Source organism: Python bivittatus, unplaced genomic scaffold (assembly GCF_059951505.1).
Source record: "Python bivittatus isolate LINGU-HERP-01145 unplaced genomic scaffold, Pbiv_v1 ctg000220_np1212, whole genome shotgun sequence".
Lineage (NCBI taxonomy): Eukaryota > Metazoa > Chordata > Lepidosauria > Squamata > Pythonidae > Python > Python bivittatus.
In genome coordinates, this window is record NW_028277048.1 from 17,054,381 (window position 1) to 17,074,738 (window position 20,358).

Here is a 20,358-nt window from a genome sequence, read left to right on the forward strand (position 1 = left end):
TTGTATTTTAAAAAGTAGCATGAAGAGTAGATTAGTTACAGATCTTGCTCTGTCAGTGACAAGTTGAGGTTGCAATAGAAATCTCCGCCATTCTCAATTCTCTCTCTAAAAAAACCTATCTGATTAGAATATAATAGGATAAGTAATATTTCCAAGTAGTTAACTCTGAACTGCTTTGGAAAAATGCCTGTAGAACCTAAGCTTGAAGTATTGTAATGCTGTTATGCCATTTGGGAACCTTTACGCTTGCTATGTTTTCTGACATGGGAAGGTGCAGAAAGGCAAATTACTATCAGTTTCCCAATTGCAGGTTTCACTTAATTCATATTTGTTGTTCTCTTTCTCTCCTCTCCAGCAGTGTGGGAGAGGTGAGTTTAAAATTATCATCAGAGACTGTTTATTTTAGGTATCCTCCACTATTTTTGCATGATGGAACCTGAGGCACTTCCTAAGCAAACACTCATCAGTTGTGTTCACATGGCATGCTTAACCAGAGCTCTTACATATCTAAACGCTGTATTCCTAAAACATCCTCAGCATGGTTAATTTTAACCTTGGTTAGATTTTGTGTGGTGTGAACCCAGTCCTTTTGGTTAGTTAATGGTTTGTTATAGGGTGCAAATCCAAAAAACTGGTTGATTAAGTAACCAGATTAAGCAAATTGTATTAACACAGCCATCCAGATACAGATCCACATCTGTTTAATGGGCTGAAATGATAGCTATAGCTAACTACGCTCAATCAACAAAAGGATGGTTTCCAAATCATGAGAATACTTCCACTTGATTCTGCAGTAGTCAAATTCTACCTTGAGTATTGTGGCTAGGAACAGGTTCAAAAAAATCTGACTCAGTGCGTGGAGAGGTCAAAACAAGCTCAGATGAAATACTTGTAAGATGGAGCGCTGCTTCCCAGTAATAGGTGGGATCAACCCCCACCCCCCACCCAAAGGAGTAGATCCATCATTTGGGTTCCTCCTAGACTTCTGATTTCTATTAGAGACAGTGTCTGGGGAGACTTTGCCCAGCTTTGGCTGGTGATTCAATTGCTGATTGGTTGGATTTATTTATTTGTGTGACATATATCCTGTCTTTTGTATGGGAGCTCAAAACAGTGTACATAGTGCACCTTTCTCCTATTTGGATCATAGGATGTCAGCCCTTCAAGGTAGATCAGACTAGGAAACCAAAGTTATGAATGCTAATACTACCTTTATCACAGTATAAGGTTACAGTAACAGAATCTTGCAAGACTAAATGTGCTTATCCTCACCCTTCCTTTATCTCTGTGAAAACTAGGGAGGGTCTTCCCTGAGACAATTTCTCAAATTACATTTCTGCTGCAGACTCAGATTTTTTTTATCTGACTGTTGTCTTAGTTGCAGCTCTTCCTCCTGTTCCTCAAGGTTATTTTTTCTTCCCATTGTGTACATCGGGCTACCTCTGAAAACAAATCATAAGCTTTAGTTGACCCTAAGTGCAGTGGCTTATCTGCTAGCCTTTGATAGCAGATACAGTTAGGTAAGGCTGGTGCTATAGTTGCTGTACTGGTTACTGTACTGAATTGTTTCTGGGTCCAGTTTAAAGTGCTGGTTATTACCTTTAACACCCCACATGACTTGGGGTACAAGCACCTGAAGGATCATCTCTGCTATTTGATTTGGCCTGTCCCACACATTCTTCTAGGGAGGGTTTGTTGAGGCTCCCCAACGCATTTGAGCTCAACAACACTCCTCAATATTGCCATCACACAGTGTAACATCTTGCCATGCAGAGTACAGAATGCCTTGAACCTCCTAGCTGTAGGAAGCTACTTAAGGTTGGATTGTCTTGCTTGAGCCTGCAAACATGGAATATGCTATGTCTAGGGTGGGGAGAAATCAAGAACCTCACAGGTTACTTTTAATGAGCTTTGTTCAGTCAGTGGATCCACACTATGAAATACGGGTTTTGTCCTGCTATTGGAGAAGCTCTGACCTTGGTTACTGTTCTACACTACAGAAAGTACAGCTCTGTTCGTTGGGTGAAGTGGGCTACAGCAGTTCTACCCATCCTCCTTTCCCGCCCTCTCCAACCTGTCTGTGGCTGTCTATCCAGGCCTTTGATTGGTCCTTCTGGTTTATTTCTGACTGAGCACCATTCTCAGAACAATTCTGTGATAGCCTCTTTGGGGTTGAAGAATTTACTGCATGGCTTAGAGGTTAGGGAGATGGCACAGGTGTAGAATCTGGAATCCTAAGCAGGTGATTATGCTGAAAAAGAGAAATAAAAGAGCATGGCATGGGAGAGTTGACAAAGGGTTGAATGGTTTTTCTGTTCTCCAAGGTGTAGCAATGGGAAAAGCTACACTTGCTAAAATTCTCCCTGAGGAGCACTGTTTAGAGTAGCCTCAAGGGTCAAGCAACACTAGAAGGATGGCAAAGTGACTAGGAGTCTGACATGAGAGACTGCTGCTTTTGGGCTGAGCTCTTTGCATGCAGACAATCCCAGTTTAAATTCCTAAGCTCTCCAGTTTCAAAAAAGGATCAGAGAGGTCATGGGAAAGATTATCTGGTTGAAATCCTGGAGAATTGCTGCTTGTTGGACAAATAGTCTGAGGTGGTCTAGAGTACAGTAATACTTTTAGGAGGAGAACAGAACACACCTTTGCTCACTCTCATACCACCCTACCCATGGCATGAACATATGCCAGTAACTGGTTTTTTAGGCCATGTCCTCATCAAGTTGTTTTTGTCTCATTCCCAGCCCAGCTGTTCCAGTTTTAAAGTAGTGTTTTCCCTCTTCTCCTGACACAATTTTTGTGATGGATATGCTCTGGCATGCTTCCTCAATGAAAGAATTGCTGATGGAGTGGGATATGTTCAGCCTCCATTGGCCCATTTAGGCTGCTGCGTTAGTTGGATAGAGCAAGCTAGGGCAGTCCTTCCACAGCCTGTCCTTTTCGGGCCCTTTCTCATCTAGTTGATGGAAACTGACCTACATGGCCATTTTGGCCAGGGCTACGAAAGAGATAAGAAATTTGACATCTGGAGAGGCACCTGCCCACAAAGTGCCTGACCGGCTCATGTCAAAGTGCCTTTCGGGTCTTACATGTTCTTTAAAAAACAAGGCCAACGCTGCACTAGTTCTGTGCTGCACAGAAGGTCAGTTCAAACTGGGAGAAGAACCAGGTTCTGCAGTTCTGTGCTGCTGGTTCTGTCATCATCATCAGGCACATTGCAGGTTCTCCGCTGCTTCTGGGAATAAGCGATTTTTTTTTTGTGGCTGTGCTTTTTACTGTTTTTATTAGTGGGGGTGGGAGTGGGGAGATGGGCACCACTTTACTTATTGCATTCTGGCTCCGAGCTCATCCGCAGCCTATATTGAGGTTCTGTTTGCCACAAGGGCAGAACTGAACTCATTGCCAACACTGCCATTTCCCTGCAGCTCATTGAGGATGGAGCTCGCTAGCTCATTATCAGTCACTCCCTCCTGCTTCATCCCATAACCCTTCTCTATGCCAGTTTCTGAGCACTGTCTAGGACTTTTTCCCCCCAGAAGTAGCCCGACAGACCACTTCTGTACCTGTTAGTTGGGCAACTTGACAGGTGGCTAAGCCTACCATTCCAGGCACCCACCCACACTTGCCCAAATCCACTCTTTCCCATATTAGGAAAAGCGATTAATGGTTGTTTTCATGCTGGCAGTGGGAAGGGAAAGTTGTCCCATTGGTACAATAAGGGCATCCCCAGTTGCCACCCTTGTTGCCACAGCAGATTCAGCCTCAGCAATCAGAGGAACCAATTTTATGCTGGTGTCATCAGAAAGACAGGCAGATTGCACATCAGCACAGCTGTCCGGCTGTTCCCTTAGAGCTTAACTACTATTGAAACTACCAACTGCTTTCATTGTCTAACTCTTTGTTGCTAGTTAGTGGTCACCCAGATTTTTACAGCCCAGATAGTCCTAAACAATGCAGTACAGCAGTTGAGGCTTAAGAGAGAAAGATAGCCTGCAGAAAAAAAGAGTTGGCAAACGGTCTGAAGATATTTTGTAGGAGGAACAGGCCACCTCGTGCCCTCCAGATGTTTTGGATTACAGCTCCCACAAGCCTTGCCAATCGCTGTGCTGGCTGGATCTGGTGGGAATTGAAGTTCAAAAGCATCCGCAGAATACTGGGTTGCCTTTCTTCTGCTTTTTCCATGCGTTTGCTTCAAAGATGTGAAAGATCTGGATGGTAGGCACTCCTCTGTCTCCTGGGGAAGAGAGAACTTAGAGGCTATCCAGCATTCCCATTTCTTCTGTTTGGCCTGAGAATGTCATGGCAACATTTCAGCCTTTAACCCTCCATGGTCTTTTCTGGAGATATGAATTAAAGCCTTACTTTTAAGGAATTGATATGGTCAGTTAAAAATATCCTTTGCCATCACTTTTGCGTTCTCTCCCCTTTCAGCTGTGAGGAATGACCGCAATAAGAAGAAAAAGGATGTGAAAGAGGAAGTGGTGGTGGACAGCTATGAAATGACACCTGAACTGGAAGAGCTCATCCAGAAGGTCAGCAAAGCGCATCAGGAAACCTTCCCATCTCTTTGCCAGTTGGGCAAATATACCACGGTAATGACTGTAACCTACTCCTTTGAGAATATAATGACTCTAAAGAGCAGGACACATTAGAAAGCACTGGGCCTTTCTAGCTTTGACTGAATCCACAGAATCGTATCTGAGTTGTGAGACTAAATGTTTTGTTTCATAGCATATTATGCTGGTGAGCTAAACCACAAATTAAAATCTCTGGGCTTGTGTGCGCCCCCTGCCCCCCATCCTTTGCTAAGCCACAAGGAGGAATTTAGAAGCTTTACTTCTGTCTTACACTACCACAACGTGCTTTGTCATCAGAAATCCGAACAAATCTGTTAATTTTAACTCTAGTTAGTTTGGAGCTTGATAAAGGTAGCCATGGAGATAGGACAATGAGCAGAGGAGCAGTTCAAAAGAAAAAAGAAAACCATATCCAAAGATCAAGCACTATTTCTTATCTGTCCAAGATTAGTCACTAATCTATACATGTGCATACATCCCATCATGCTGTTCCCTTTCAGGATAAGCAATGTTATGCAGAGCATACAAAAAGAGTAAGGAATAGTAAGTCAAATAAATTAAAAGCATATCCATACAGTGCTTCATACATAGTCCTTTGTTGTGTAAACTTCTCATCGTTTTCTTTCGGTGGATCTCAACAGTTCCATCCAACCAACTTTCTCAGTCTTCCTTTTTCTCTCACTACATTTTGCTCCCTTTATAAACTTGTTTTTGCAATTCCATCCATAATGTCGAAGGCTTTCACGGCCGGCATATGATGGCTGGTGTGGGTCTTCTGGGCTGTGTGGCCGTGTTCTGGAAGTTTTGTTTCCTAACGTTTCACCAGCACCTGTGACCGGCATCTTCAGAGTGCAGGAGCACAGACAGGAGCAGTTCTCTCTGTGCCCAGGGTGATGTGACCCTTTTGTGGGTATTTATAGAGATCTGAGGGGGGGGAAGGGGGGGATTGGGTGTGTGTGTGGGGGGGGTTGGGTTACTGAGTGGTGGACAACACCAACAGCCACTATACCTGGCTATACCAGGAAGCCATTGAGATTCACAAACACCAGCACAGCTTCAATAAAAAAGAGGAGAATCTAAAAATCAACAAAACCTGGCTACCAATCCTGAAAAATACAGCCTGCAAAAGGTCAACGAACTCAGCTCAACCACCAGGACATGTGAACAGTTCACACAATGAACTTGCTAATCACCCCCAGCAGCCCCTCGTTAACAATTCAATAGAAGAAAAAACCCTGCCTAATCTCCAGGAAGATACACACAGATGCTGACACCAAAACAAGCAGCCACTCAGTAACCCAACCCCCACACCCCCCCCCAATCCCCCCTTCCCCCCTCAGATCTCTATAAATACCCACAAAAGGGTCACATCACCCTGTGCACAGAGAGAACTGCTCCGGTCTGTGCTCCTGCACTCTGAAGATGCCGGTCACAGGTGCTGGCGAAACGTTAGGAAACAAAACTTCCAGAACACGGCCACACAGCCCGGAAGACCCACACCATCCATCCATCCATATTGTTCTCTTTTTATTACCAAACCACCTCAAGGTACTTCTTTCACATTGGTCCCTCACTTTTATATTCAACTTACGTTCATTTAGTATCCGTTTATTCTTGACTCATTGTTTCTTGTTTTACCACACACACTTCTTAGAGTCCTCACTTCCTTCTTATTTTCTCCTGACGTAGCCTAATCTCACTTCCATATAACAAAGTAGGCAAAGCATAGCCTTATACAATCAAATCTCAGTCAAATAGACCATTTAGGGAGAAATGGTGTCCATTAAATTTGAATGTCTGTTAAATCCAAATGTATGTAATTGATGCATTTGACATAATGTGTAATTACACAACTGATGTAAATTGATGCAAATGACATAAAATATCAATTACCCAGACAGACCACAGAAATAATGGACTTATGCATTATTTCGGTGGTGAAATCCAAATGCAAAATTGATCCTTTGGATCTTAAGTGCATTAAATGGAGGTCGGTTAAATCACTGTACACAGCCATTCTCATAACAAACATTTATTTCCCAGAGCAGGTCACATGCTACCTGCTATTTTTCCTCCAGTGTTTACACAACTTAAAATTTCTCCATCCATTTTCCTGTCTTTACTAAAAACTTTACTAAGGTACATGAATTCATCTGCTTGTTCTAGGTTTTGTCATGGATATATAACTGGCAATCATTCACTTTTCTGTCAGGCACAAATACCTTCATCTTTGATAGATTAATTTTCAGATCCATACTTCTCATAACATCATACAAACTGTCCAAAGTTCACAACAAATCATTAGGGTTCTCACCAACAACATGGTATCATCTGCATAAAAAAATACAGTCATATTCCCAATCAGCTCTCATTTAAGGTCGCCACAATTCCTTATACATTTATCCATAACATCATTAAACAAGAAAGGAGACACCACACAGTCCTGTCTTACTCTCTGCTCAGTGTTGAACCAATTGCTAAATATTCCATTTATTTTCATGAATTCTTTATTTCCTTTATATATATTCATAGCTTTTTCAGTAACCAACCTTTAACTCCATGCAAAACCATCCTTAATTCAAGCCTCTTCCCTTTAACATATAAAACTTATACTTCAAGCAATCTGGTAAGAGAATACAGGACACAACAGAACATAGTATTTAGTCCAATTCTCTCAGGATATTAATGGTGCATATTACAATTAAGTGAAAATATACTGATCCAGGGATGGGGCAGCTGTGACCCTCTAGGTGATTAAGATGCCAACTCCCATTAGTCCAGCCAGCAATGAAAAGCAGCGCTGGAGTTGTAATCCAACATCTGGAGGATCACAGGGTCCCCATCCCTCATGTGGGAATTCCTAAATCTTCACATGAGTTAGGCTTAGATGCACAGTTTGCTATGTGCTCTGACATGAAGTTAGCAGCAAACGTAATATTAACACTTTTCTTCAATGCTGTTATTGTTATGGGTTGTTTAGAGCTGTTATTATTTTTAAGAAGAAGAGAGAATGGGGGGAAAAACCACAGCATTTTCCAGCACAGTGCCCAACCTGTTGGCTGCATCTTGGGACTGCAACTCCCATAATTCTTAGCCACAATAGAAATCCTGGGAATTGCAGTCCCAAGCTACTTGTGGCTGCTAAGCTGGAAGGGATAGATCAGGAATGCTGACTCTAGGAGACATCCTTCTATGTATATACGCAGACAGAAAAGTGAGGGATGGAGAAAAAGAAAGCAGCTGTAATGCCTGACTTCTCCTTTCTTCCAGAACTCCAGTGCTGATCACAGAGTACAGCTGGACCTGGGGCTATGGGACAAATTCAGCGAACTGGCTACCAAATGCATCATCAAGATAGTAGAGTTTGCCAAACGCCTGCCAGGCTTCACCACCCTCAGCATTGCTGACCAAATTACTTTGCTCAAGGCAGCGTGCTTGGACATCCTGGTGAGGGACAGGGCTAGAGCACTTGGTGGGAGCTGGAGGGATGGCCTGCATGGACGGAGGGTGGGTATACATTTGGCTTTAAACAGAGGCAAGAGGATTTTTTTAAAGACTTCTCTTCCAAGGGGATCCCCAATGTAGCAGTGTGTCTAAGTCAGTGTTTCTCAACTTGGCAATTTTAAGATGTGTGAACTTCAACTCCCAGAATTCCCCAGCCAGCATGCTGGCAGAAGCATGAGAAGCTCTACCCCTCCACACTTTTTTTTTGGCAAGAATTTTTGCTCAGCTTCGAGTCTGGTTACTGAGGTTTTGCTGGGCATTTTCCAAGCATATAATTGTAGGATGAAAGGCCAAAATTTATTGGAAAGGCTGACGTTCTCAGGAAACTGCATTTTGCATGGTGAAAATGTTCAAAATACGTATGCAGCCCAGAGAGCTTCTTTATTGGATGTTATAAGAGTACAAGAAATAAACAAGAAAAAAAAAGACTTCTCTCCCTAGAATATGTTTCTCCAATGACTTTATTTCTGTCCCCTCCACGCAGATGCTCCGTATTTGTATCCGCTACACCCCAGAGCAGGACACAATGACTTTCTCAGATGGGCTGACCTTGAACCGTACCCAGATGCATAATGCTGGCTTTGGGCCCCTCACTGATTTGGTTTTTGCCTTTGCTGGGCAATTGCTTCCTCTCGAAATGGATGACACTGAGACAGGCCTGCTCAGCGCGATCTGCCTTATCTGTGGAGGTAATAGCCTGACTGCAGCCCCCGTAGCCCTTGTCTTTTCCATATGGGCTGAGGGTGAATGGAAACTTCGTTTTGGAGAAGAATGCTCTGAACTTCCCCTGGGGAACTTCAGAAGAGGGGCAGGGGCCTCAGCTGTGGTCAGCTCCTTTTCTTCATAGGCGGGGGAACGGCAGTGCAAGTACAAGAGACTTAAAATAAGGTGGCAAAGAATGATCTCCTACTCTTGCAACCAGGGAGACCAGGAACTTTGGGTATTTGTGCGTGCGCGCGCACACATACACCCCTTATCTTTTAAGTGCATTTGCTGAGGAGACAAGTCTGCTTTTCAATTCATCTCTCATAACTATCGGCCAGTAAAAGGGATAACTCACAATATCAAATTCTAAAGAAGAGAAAATTAAATCACACAGCACAAAAAAATCCTAGAGCATCGCTGTACATCTGTAGGGATGTAGGAGGAAAAAGAAGAAAGGGTGTTAGTTGTCCCTGGAACTATGAAAGGGACGTGGTCTAAAAGACCCCAAAGTCTAAAAACTGGTAGTAATAAAATGAAATGACTTCTAAATTGAAAGTAGGAGGTACAGTTATATGCCCCAGACAGACCAATCTGTATGCATGGTCACACAAAGAGAGCCGTGTTCTTTTGTATTTTTTCTATCAGATCTCATTCATTTTGATGACAGAGAATGTGCTTTAGAAATTCTTTCATGGGAGATGGTAATTGATTATGAGCAGATACAAGGTTTTTAAATATTTAGCGTTGAAATGGGGTGTGTGCAGATGTGTGAATATGCTGCCTTTCATTATACAGTCATTTCTACCTTAGATTCAGTGCAGTTCAACCCAGTCTCTGGGGAAGGCATTGCAAGGGAGTCTTCCCATAAGGTGTTTTCGGTGGCAGTGCTACAATTCATCTGCAGAGAGAGGTCTACCTTTGAAAATTTGTTGGAGAATTTCTCCTTCCCCTGGAGAAATCATCCACCCAATTTCTCTCCTCATGGATTAGGTGGAGAATTTTTGAAAAGCCAGCTCTCGTTTGTTTTTTTCCTGACCTGGTACTGGAATCCCAGTCCCTCTTATGAAAGGCTCATGGAGAAATAGGGAGGGGAAAGAGGAAAAGGTAAGTGTGTCATGACAGAAAGTAACAGGCTGTGAAGTGTGTGGTCCGGAGCTTGTGTCAAGCAGAAACCCCATCAAAGATGCTTCCTACTGCCCTAAATTTTTCAGCTTGTTTGCCCTGAAACCAATAAAGATTAGAATTGTTCATCTGGAGATGAAAACTGAAAATTCCATATATTCTGTAAAACAGTCAAGGCATCCTAGAATGGCCAAAGCAACAGAACAAACAAATCACCGTCTTCCTTCTCCCCACAGATCGAATGGACCTGGAAGAGCCAGAAAAGGTGGATAAATTGCAGGAACCGTTGCTGGAAGCATTGAAGATCTACGCACGCCGACGTCGGCCCAACAAGCCTTACATGTTCCCCCGCATGCTGATGAAAATTACTGACCTGCGGGGGATCAGTACTAAAGGTGAACAGAATATTCTCATTTGGGAGTGTAAGATCCTTGGCTGTGAGCTCCGGGTGTGGGTATTTGGAGTTTTTGTCACGGGGCGCTTCTGAGATGCCTGAAGCAATCTCTGAATAGCGTCACTCTAGGAACCAAAGACTTAGGTACAGGAGATGTAAATGGGTTCTGTTTTTAACTGCTGTCTTTATTTTGCTCACTGCATTGTGGAGGAACCATACTGATCTGGTTGACTCCTCCTTTTGCCCCTTTTGCCTTGCTGGCTGGGGAATTCTGGGAGTTGAAGTCCATATATCTTAAAGTTGCTAAGATTGAGAAATGCTGCTCTAGTTGATGGTGGATGGGTGGACTCTTCCAAAAGCAATGGAAAGAAGAGGAATTGTCATGCAGCACTTCCTAGAGGGCTTTGACACACCTCCTTCACTGAAAGTTTCTGATTCCTCCCAGGAAGGCTACAAAGAGTCTTGGGTGTAGAAATGTATCCACAGGCAGCCAGTGTGCAAATTGAAGTGCTAAAATACATTGGTAGCTGTCCTGAGTTGGCAGTAGTATCAATGAGAAGCTTATGGCAAGTGTTCTTGGTGAAAAATAATGCAGCTTCTCTTATTACCAGGTCTGCTGATGGGAAAATTCCCATCAACCTATTCTACCCATTTCCCTCTTCTTCAACAGGTGCTGAACGGGCCATCACCTTGAAGATGGAGATCCCTGGTCCCATGCCACCACTCATCCGAGAGATGCTGGAAAACCCTGAAATGTTTGAAGATGAGCTGTCACAACCTCCAACTTCAGCAGAAGCCCCGAGCACTGAGGAGAGCCCTGCTGACACCAAAAGCCAAGAGGAGGCCCCCTAGCACCTCAAGAAAGCCAGGATCTAGGCTGAGAAAGGCTGGGAGAAGACTCTTTTCCGTGTCTCGCCTCTGCCTTCCCACGGCCCATTTCCTCCAGGACACAGTGGTAGGCTTGCCTTTCCTGCTCTTGGCTCATCCGCCAGAGTCAGGCATCAGGACAGCGCTCAAGATCAGCTAGGAGGCAGCCGCGGCCCATTCCCCTCTCCTCCTCTGTGTTTGGTGACGTGGGCTGGATGCCTCTTGCCTTAATCTTTTCCTTTGGGGCCTTGGATGTTTGTTCAGAAGCCTTTTCTCCCAACCCCAGAGCTTTGCCAAAGTCCCCAGGTTGCCTGTCCAGTTGAGTCAAGCAGCTTCAAGCCAAATGTTCAGAACCTGGGAAACCCCAAAGGGGCTTCGACTTGGAGACTCTCCTTTTCAAAATGGGATGAGCTCCAGATGTGCAATTTCCCTCCTCATAAACTGGCCTCTGAGAAAAGGGGCACCCCGAGAGCCAACAGAGACTCCGTAACGAGTGGTTCTCGGTTCCTCCCTTTAACCCGGTCTGAAATCCACTTCACCCTTCTGCCTTGCAAGCCAGGAACCCAGGCACCTGGGATGCTATTTATTCAAGAAATCTGAAGACCAGCAGAAGGACATACAGCCCTTCCTCTCCCCATTGCACACCAGAGACCTTGGACCAATAATGTTGGGGAATGGAGAAGACAAAGGCAGGACTTCTACGCACTCATCCCTAGACGCGTCGTCTTTAGGGTGTGCTTGTATTAATATCCATCTCTGGTGGATTCCGGCAGGCTATGCGAATTCTTGGGGAGGGAGGGGCTTCTTTTGGTTAGCTTTATAAAGTGCTAATGTGTTATTATCGCAGGGCAGAGAGCCGATCCCATAGTGGGATTAAGGGAGGGGCAGTGGTCCTTCCTACTGCCTTCCCCATCCCCGGTCAGAGGTATAGCAGGGTTGGGGTGGGGGTGGGGGTTGTACCTGTTGCTTGGGACGCTTATGACCCCGGTGCTAAGAATTCTGGGAAACAGACCCCAAAGGACACTAGATACCAAAGATATCACGAAAACGGGGGCGGTGTGGGGTGCAGAGTTACAGACTTGAACCTGTTTGCTGTCCCTCAGGGCCCCCTTCCGCCCCTGCCAAGGAGAAGTCAGTCGCCCTCTAGGGAAAGCAAGCCCTGAGGATGGTCACGGCTTGCCGTAACTTGCCTTTACTTCTCTTTCTGCAGCACTTTGATGGAGCAGGGGGACCACTTCTGCTCCAGGAAGCTTGATTCCCCTCCCCCAGGCCTAGAGGAGCCATTTTTGCTCCCCTCACACAATTCCAGGGACAGAACACAAGCCCAGCAAATGCTCTTCCTTATCGCTAGAGGGCAAAAGTCTCCCAAAAGACTCCCCCACCCCCCTGCCCCAGCAATAGAAATTTGTAAAAACCCAAACACTACAAAGGTGGGGGGGGCAGGAGTTGTTACGTCATGTTACTGCCCTTTGCTTAACGTTTTGCCATGACCAGCTGCTCTTCTGTCTCGGCCTACTCCTCTGCGAAGCCTTCATTGCAGAGAAGAGGGGAGGGGGCTTTGCCTGTGGGAGAGGGTGCAGGGCGGAATCGGTTGGCCTTCCTTCGTTGCTCCCTCCGCAGCCAAAGATGCTGCTTTTCCTTACTGGCCATGAGCAGGGCAACACTTTAGGAAGTTTTATTTATTTACTTATGTTTACACCAGGGAATGGGTAATAAAGGGAGTTAGATCTTGGCCCTTCCCCCTGCAGAGCAAGTGATGACAGACTACAGTGCACCAAGGAACAGAGCCTCTGCTGAATGGTCTTGGTTTTTCCTCGAAAATAAGCTGTCAAAATAAATACCCCGGGCCTTAAAATGGGGTCTGTTTGTGGTGGGGTGGGATAGAGAAAAAGAAAAGGGTGAGGCCCTTCTTTGATGTTTACATAACCAGCTTTCCATGGTATTTTAGAGGACTCTCTCCTGCCCCTGCACTCCCAGCTGTGCCGCAGAAGGGGGACTTTTCTATTTTTACAAAATAAAGTGATGGAAAGTCAAAGACCTCCTTTGAATTGGTTTCTTTCTCACCAGGTCCACGTATTTCTCTTTGCAACGCTGACAAAGTAAGTCACACGGGTGTGCGTTTGGGGGATGCGGTAGAGCAGGACTTTTTGACAGGCGCTTTCAGATTCCGATTCTGCCCCCATTTCGGTAGCAGTTGGATCACATCTCTCTCTTTTTAAAAAAAATCTTTCTGGATTTGATTACTGGGGGGTTCTTTTGGCTATGACTGGACAGACAGCAGGGTGGATGAAAGCTTTACAAACACTTTATTGCATGTCACGCTTTCCCCAGTACGAGATCTTTGAGGTGGCTGGTCAGGGTTAACTTCTAATGAGCACCTTGCAAGGTCTTCGGCCTTTGATTCACTCAGCCCTTTTCCATGGCTTCGTGCCCACGGTGGGGACTTGGGGCAGCCTCAGCTCGATTGCTGCTTACGTTTCTCAAACCACAGTGCAAAGTTGCTGCCAAGCTGGGTTTTAAGCAGGAGTGCTGCTGAGGGTCAAGCTGAGCTCCCAAGGTGAGCAACAGGGAGGGATCAAGCAGAATTGTGGCCTCCTAATCTGGCTTGTGGCCCTGGCAGTTGGATGCAAGAGCCCTGCTTGCTGCAAAAGGTGCCTAGTTTCCTCTTTCAGCAGCCCATTTTTCTTCTTCTCTCACCCTTCCAGTCAGCCACACAATTTCTGGGTTAGCTTTCCCTCTGAGCGAGACAAGGTGGCCTAACCTAGCTGGCTACAGACATGGGTGCATCCTTGAAAAAGCCGGGGTGTGGCTCAGCTAACCCGCTGTTATGCCCATGAAGGTGGTTGGTGTGGCCAACCAACTGGTTGGAAGGCCATCGTGGAGGCAGGTGAGGTGGGTCTGTGCCGCTCAGTCTGGGAGAGTTAGAGCGGCCCTTTGGGTTTTCTGGAAGAGGCAGGACAGTAGTAACTCTGTCCCTTTTGTGGGGGGTGGGTTGGGCTAAGCTGAGCTTGGGAAGGGTGGGGATGGGGCTGTTTCTGCCTAGCAGCAGCCGTGCCAGTTGGGCAGTTTCAGCACAGCTTCTTCTGGATCCAGAGAGGTGCTTTCAACCATCTTCTTCTTCTCCCTCACATTTACAGAAGCCACCTTACATTGAAAAGTATATTGAAATACAATAGAGAAATATTTGGAGAAAAAGTGGCTCCCTCTGGGGCCATTTGAAAGCATTTTTATTTACAAATTGATCCTTAACCATTCCATTACTTCTATAGAGCAGTGTTTCTCAACCTTGGCAACTTTTAAGAGGTGTGCGTGCTGGCTGGGGAATTCTGGGAGTTGAAGTCCATGCCCCTTAAACTTGCCAAGGTTGAGAAATACTGCTCTAGAGTAATCACAGAGAGTAGGGATATTCCACAAATAACCTGGTGACTTTAGCATCACCAGATGCAATAATGGTTACCAATGTAGATACCATCATTAAAAAAAAAAGAAAGAAACTAGAAAAAAATAGAAGCTGTTAATCATGAAATCTAAATAAAGTCCCTGCAATTCATAGAACTTGCCCTGAATAGCAGATGCTGTGGTGAAATGATTAGGAATGGCTAAGAATGAAGCCTGAAGTAAAAGCATTATGGCTGTTCATTGTTAGAGCTCAAAGGATATGCTAAGTACACATCTTCACCTATCTTGGTTAGCAGGCTGGGGAGAGACAAGCCCCTGCCCACCTTGGCCACCAAGCTTACTGGATAACCTGAGTTATAATCCACCTCACAGGATTGTTGTGAGGATAGAATAAAGTTGGGGGTGTGTGGAGAACATCCATGTTGCCTTACGCTCTCCATGGAGGAGAGGCAGACGTGTTTGTGCATTCTCACAGAAAAAAGGCCAGCAGGTTACTGCTGCTTGTAACCATTGTGCAAAAGTGGAATTGTAGCAGAAATAGTCTTCGGGGCAAGCTGTACCCCTTTGTACGTGACTATGAACAAAATTAAGGTGGCAATTCTCCTTAGCATTTGAACAACTTCTACATCTGATAGAAAGTCTCAGTAGCTGTTCTGCCCCTTTCTCACCTCACCGGCCATTCAGGGAATACCTCAGTGTTGTTGCTGTTTTTTTAAAATATATATTTAGTTATAGTTTGGTTGTGATTACTTGGCACTACACCAAACAACATTGATCGCAGGGCTGTCTGTCTTGCTTATAGCAGCCTTCTCCAGCGCTGCAGCTTCCAAATGAATTGCGCTACAATGCCTGTTGTCCTCATGCAGCAAACGCCTCCAGGAGAAGTGAAAAGATTGTACTTGTTATGCTTCCCCGTGTTCTCTGGGTGTTTTGGACGAGTGCCAGGCTAGGTGCAAATTTTTCTCCTGCTTAAGCTTATGAGCCTCGCTCAGGTGGCAACATCTAGCCAGTCATAGCTGATCTCAAAATGCCAAACAAATTGAATCTGGTTAATGGTGGGATGGGAGACCACTAGGAAATCCCTTGGTGGTAGACTGGACTGGGAAGTCAAAAAGCATTCCTGAAGGATGCAGTGAAAAACCTGTTTCATACAGGTGCCAACAGAATTATGTAGCCATGTCTAACAAATCACCAGCTGTTGAGGTCAACTTGAGAGTTTTTGTTGTTGTTGTTGTTGTGTTTTACTCAGCGTGTTAGGGAAGGGCATGAAAGAAATAAAGCATTTCCCAATAAAGCATTTTGCGTAGATCACCCTATTATCTTTTAATGTTCACAACGTGCTTGAAAGGGAGGCCAGTACTGGGGCCAGCAATGTGCATGCTGCATTGAGGAACTGAAACCGAAAACAGGACTCGCCAACAGATGGTGAGGTAATTCAAAGTGCAAAAGAGATTTACACTGGATTCAGCTAGCGTCCCCAACCGCTTGGCAGATTTCCACTTGCATATGCCATTAAAAAATAGCTGGATTTCCCCCGCCCCCTTAAATTCCTGGACTATGGGCTTTTGCCCTACCTGTGTCCCGTAATAAACACAAGATGCAAGGGCTGGATTCAAGTGACTCAAATAAGGCTTGTAACGTTGCACATTGTCCACCAGATGGCGCTAGTGCTTTTGTGATGGAAAAGAAGCTCAAATTCCCGCTCAGTCATAGCCAATTAGCCTCTTCTTTACAGAGTCAGTTTGAAGGACTCGTGTGTGCATGTTCATACACAGTTCCTGTAATCCAGTTCTATACCAATTGACCTGTCAGTCTTCTTACTCCATCCCTCTTTCCACAGCCCAGGCTCTTTGAAGAACCAGAAGTACAAATTTAGCCGTTTGGCCCCATTCACACTTCAGGGGCCATTCGGGGGCACCTCAGTGGCTTTCTTTATGTACTTTAGGTTCAGTTTGGGCATGAGCATTTTGCACTAAACCACAGCCATGTTGATTGCAGGGCAGCATGTCCTGCCACAGAGCAGCCTTCCCCAACATCGCACCTTCACATTTAGGCTGGAGTGGATCGGTCGATACAGAAAGGATTAAACGGCACTGCCTAGGACCAGCTCTAGCGTTCGACAAAGGGTGGGACTGTAGTTGCCCCAAACCACCCAGCAGGTGATGGGAAACTGCAGCCAGATGTTGGACAACCGACTGAGGGCTGTGTGACCTTGGGCCTTGAAGCTTGCCTGTTGCTTTCAGGGGCAGGAGAAAGGCACCCTTGGGCCAGGCTGAGAAACCAAGAACTCTCGAGGCGTCCGTGAGGGGCCTTTCGTACTGGGCCTGGGCTAAATACAGAATGCTAGAAACTGCACGAGGGATTTCCAGTTCTGACTTAAGTGAGTTCATAGAGGCCAAGTCTATGAATGAGTAGTTTTTTTGTAGGAATATGACAAAAGTTCACGGTTCCAGTCAGGAAAAGCAGCAAGTTTACCTTGCTTCTTTTCTTGATTCCTAGTGATTTTAGGACATGTCTGTATAGTTCTTCCTGGCAACACCAAGGAAATAGTTTTGCCATTTCCACCTTCTGTGATTTTTTTTTTTCCAATTGCCCAATTTAACCTAATGCCTTGGGAATTTCCTGATGGCCTCCCATCCAAGTATTAATCAGGTCTAGCCCTGCTGATTTGGCACACCAATGCTTGACTGCAGTTTGAACTCAGTGAAATAACATGAAGAGAACAGAGTAAGAGAAGTAACAGAAGAATAAAAATGCATGCACAAGAGGGAATGGGTTAGATCAGGTTTTCCTCTGGTCTGTTTCCTTGAACTCATAGTCCATGCATTAGAGCTTTGAAGAGGGAGGAGAAAGATACAGGAGCATGGCACTTACCGGGCCTTTTCAGCCGGGTCAAAGAATGGAGACAGAGAGGCTGAGTCGAAGGAAAAAGCTCTTTTAGTGGTAGGTATATTCTCACCTAACTGGGCAGCTCCCCTCCCAGATTCCTCCTTCAGATAGACCTTGCTTGCAAGATGCTCTTTTTTTTTCCATCCGGTCCTCATAGCTGTGCCTTCACGGGCAGTTCTCTCTGCCTGTCCATAGGAAACTTCTCCGAAAAGCCCAACCTATAGCCAAACCTTTCTCAAGCTACTCAGTAGCCAAGGTAGATCCTGGGAAAAATGGATTGAAGTTTGGAATGTACTATGTGTTGTTTTTTTTTTTTTTTAAGTCTTTTCTATCAGGAAGCGGGCTTCATCGGAGGCACTGCTTCTCTGGATTCAGGCAAGGATAAAGTCGGGGAGGCAGCGCTCTTCGTCCTCAGGGTGACATTAGAAGGAGCCTTGAAAAGGGCACAGGAGCCCCAGAGTAATTTTTAAAATAACCCAGACTTTCCAGCAGTTCTCATATATGAAATCTGTGGTTCAGTGACTAAACTCCAGTTGCCTGTGGGTTCCCATAATTATTCAGTGGAAAACCATGATTTACAAATCAAAACAGCTGGGTGCCTACCATATGGTAAACCATAACCAAGCGAACTGCTTTAAGGCTGAATATGTTGTGTGAATGCAAGTGCAAAATCTCCCTGGTTTCTCCCCAGTCTGTAAGTCTGTGCGATGCAACAGTGCTAGGAGCTGGATTCATACAACATGCTAACGGATTAGCAGCTGATACGGCATTAACATGGGGGAATAAACCCAGCTACTTGTTTTACTCAGTAAAACATGGCTAATCTTAGAATGATGGGAGACATCTGTCAGCAGCTCAAGGATTTTCCCAGGGCCAGCCTTACCATTAGCCAGAATGAAGACGGTTGTCTCAGGCAGCAGGATTTGGGTGCTGTGAATGGGTTACTTATCTGCTTTATTATTCTTGTATGTTTATCCCCAGGTAGAGGGGCAAATGCCTGTAGGATTTTCTGTTTCATGTGGTAATGGTTACTACGCAATTTGAGATGGGGAAGGGAGGATGGGGGAGAAGCTGTATTTACCATTCTGACTCTGGCAACAACTGAGGTCTGTATTTTCCCCACCACATCCTCAGGCAAGCATTTCCTCCCACTCGCACACTACTGTCATGTGCTATCATGTATGCGCCTGGTGCTCACACTCACTCTCATGAATTTCATTCCTCACACACACGCAAGTGTTTCCCTTCAGCCTTCGACGGATGTATACATAATTATTTGCCGGAGACAGCATGCCCGTTCGTGCTGCATCACGACAGATTTTGCAGTTCTATCCCATCCAGGGTACAGTAATTTAAAGAACTGCCGATCAATTGAAATGCAGCTTGAACTGTTCTTGGAACCTGTAATTGCTACCTAATAAGCAGAAATAAATCATCCTTTATTGCTGATGTCGTAATATCTGCATAGCAATTTAAAAAATAAGCTATTGTGACCTTGGTAATTCCCAAATAAGGTGGTGTACTCACAATCACCAATGAATTCAATCTTTATGTCAAACATAAAAGAATGTGCTGTGCTGTGGCCAAAAGAGTATAGGAAAATGCATTAATATAACCTGGCCATAAATAATCAGTTGTCATGTGAGATCCTAGAATACCTTCAGCTCAGAAGGAGGATTGGTTCTACTTTTTCCAAGGAAAGAATAAAAGATGGGAAAAAATTATGGGAAAGCACAGGAAGGTTACAATGGGATGGAGGACCTGTGGGGCCGCATAAAATTACCTTCGGTTAACTGAAGCTAGAGTGCCAAGGCAGCTTTAGTGGAAGTTCCAGAGCACTACACCCAACTCCAACAAGCCACATTGTCTGGGATCACACTTTCCACCATACTACAGTTGGCTTAATTATGGTTTGTTGAATAAGTCATAATTTGTGCAATACATCAAGCCATACATTCCCATTTTGCTATTCAGAATGAAAGTTTTGCCTAGGTGCACCTCATGTTCCAGTTAAGTGAGTTGCAGCACTGCATTTCCATGCACTTAGTCCTCTCTCTTCATTTGCACATTTGGAGCTGGGGTGCATGGCCATAATTTGATGCATTCCCAAAACAAGACATTGCTTGCTTTGAGTGTGCTGTGTGACTATTATGGCATGTAGACCATGGTATATGGATTACTGTGTGTGAACCCTGCCAACTGTGGCTTATTGACAAACTATACTTAAGTAAATCTATAGCTCATAGCAATTTGTTTTATGTGGAGTCTTTGGGGTTCTCTGAGCTTGGTTGTCTTCTTGCAAATGTTTCGTTACCCAGCTAGGTAACATCTTCAGTGCTAGAATGGAGTGGGGTTTGCTCTCTGGGCACAGGGCACAATGGCATGCCCTGACAGTGTTGGTGGGGTGTGTGGTTGCCAGGGACCCCAACATACAACATAGCAAAAGAACTGACCAAAAAGCTTGGACACCTCACAGAGAGGACCAAATATTCTATCAATTCCTCACTACAGTGCCTCCAGAAAATCAAAGATGTACACATAGATGAAGATGAAATTATGGTCTCATTTGATGTCACAGCAACCTTTACATCCATAAACCCAGAACTAGTGAAAGAATCCATATCAGCAGTACTACACAACACACCCGACCCAACCAAATACACTAAGATCGAAGTACATGGAATCATGAACCTCATCAACCTCTGCCTCGCTACCTACTTTCAGTCTGATGGACAAATATACCCACAAATCAGAGGCACACCCATGGGATCACCACTGTCAGACTCACAGCAGAGATTGTAATGGAACACCTAGAAACTATAGCACTTCCACACACAACCTAAAGTATGGATTGATTCGGCATGTAAATGTAAGGAACAACTAGAGAAGACACATCGACAA

General features: G+C 44.9%; 1 protein-coding gene across 2 annotated transcripts in view; it reads left to right on the plus strand.

Moving 5' to 3' along the window:
• RARG (retinoic acid receptor gamma) overlaps positions 1–13,205 on the plus strand; it is a 77,819-nt gene extending 64,614 nt beyond the window's left edge. For both annotated transcript variants that reach the window (XM_088137990.1, XM_088137991.1), the window contains exons 4-8: positions 4,432–4,592; positions 7,848–8,024; positions 8,566–8,770; positions 10,145–10,303; positions 10,973–13,205. In XM_088137990.1, the coding sequence (XP_087994116.1) occupies positions 4,432–4,592; positions 7,848–8,024; positions 8,566–8,770; positions 10,145–10,303; positions 10,973–11,154 (884 nt within the window). In that variant the 3' untranslated portion in view covers positions 11,155–13,205. The remainder of the gene's footprint in view (positions 1–4,431; positions 4,593–7,847; positions 8,025–8,565; positions 8,771–10,144; positions 10,304–10,972) is intronic.
• Positions 13,206–20,358: the final 7,153 nt, after the last annotated feature.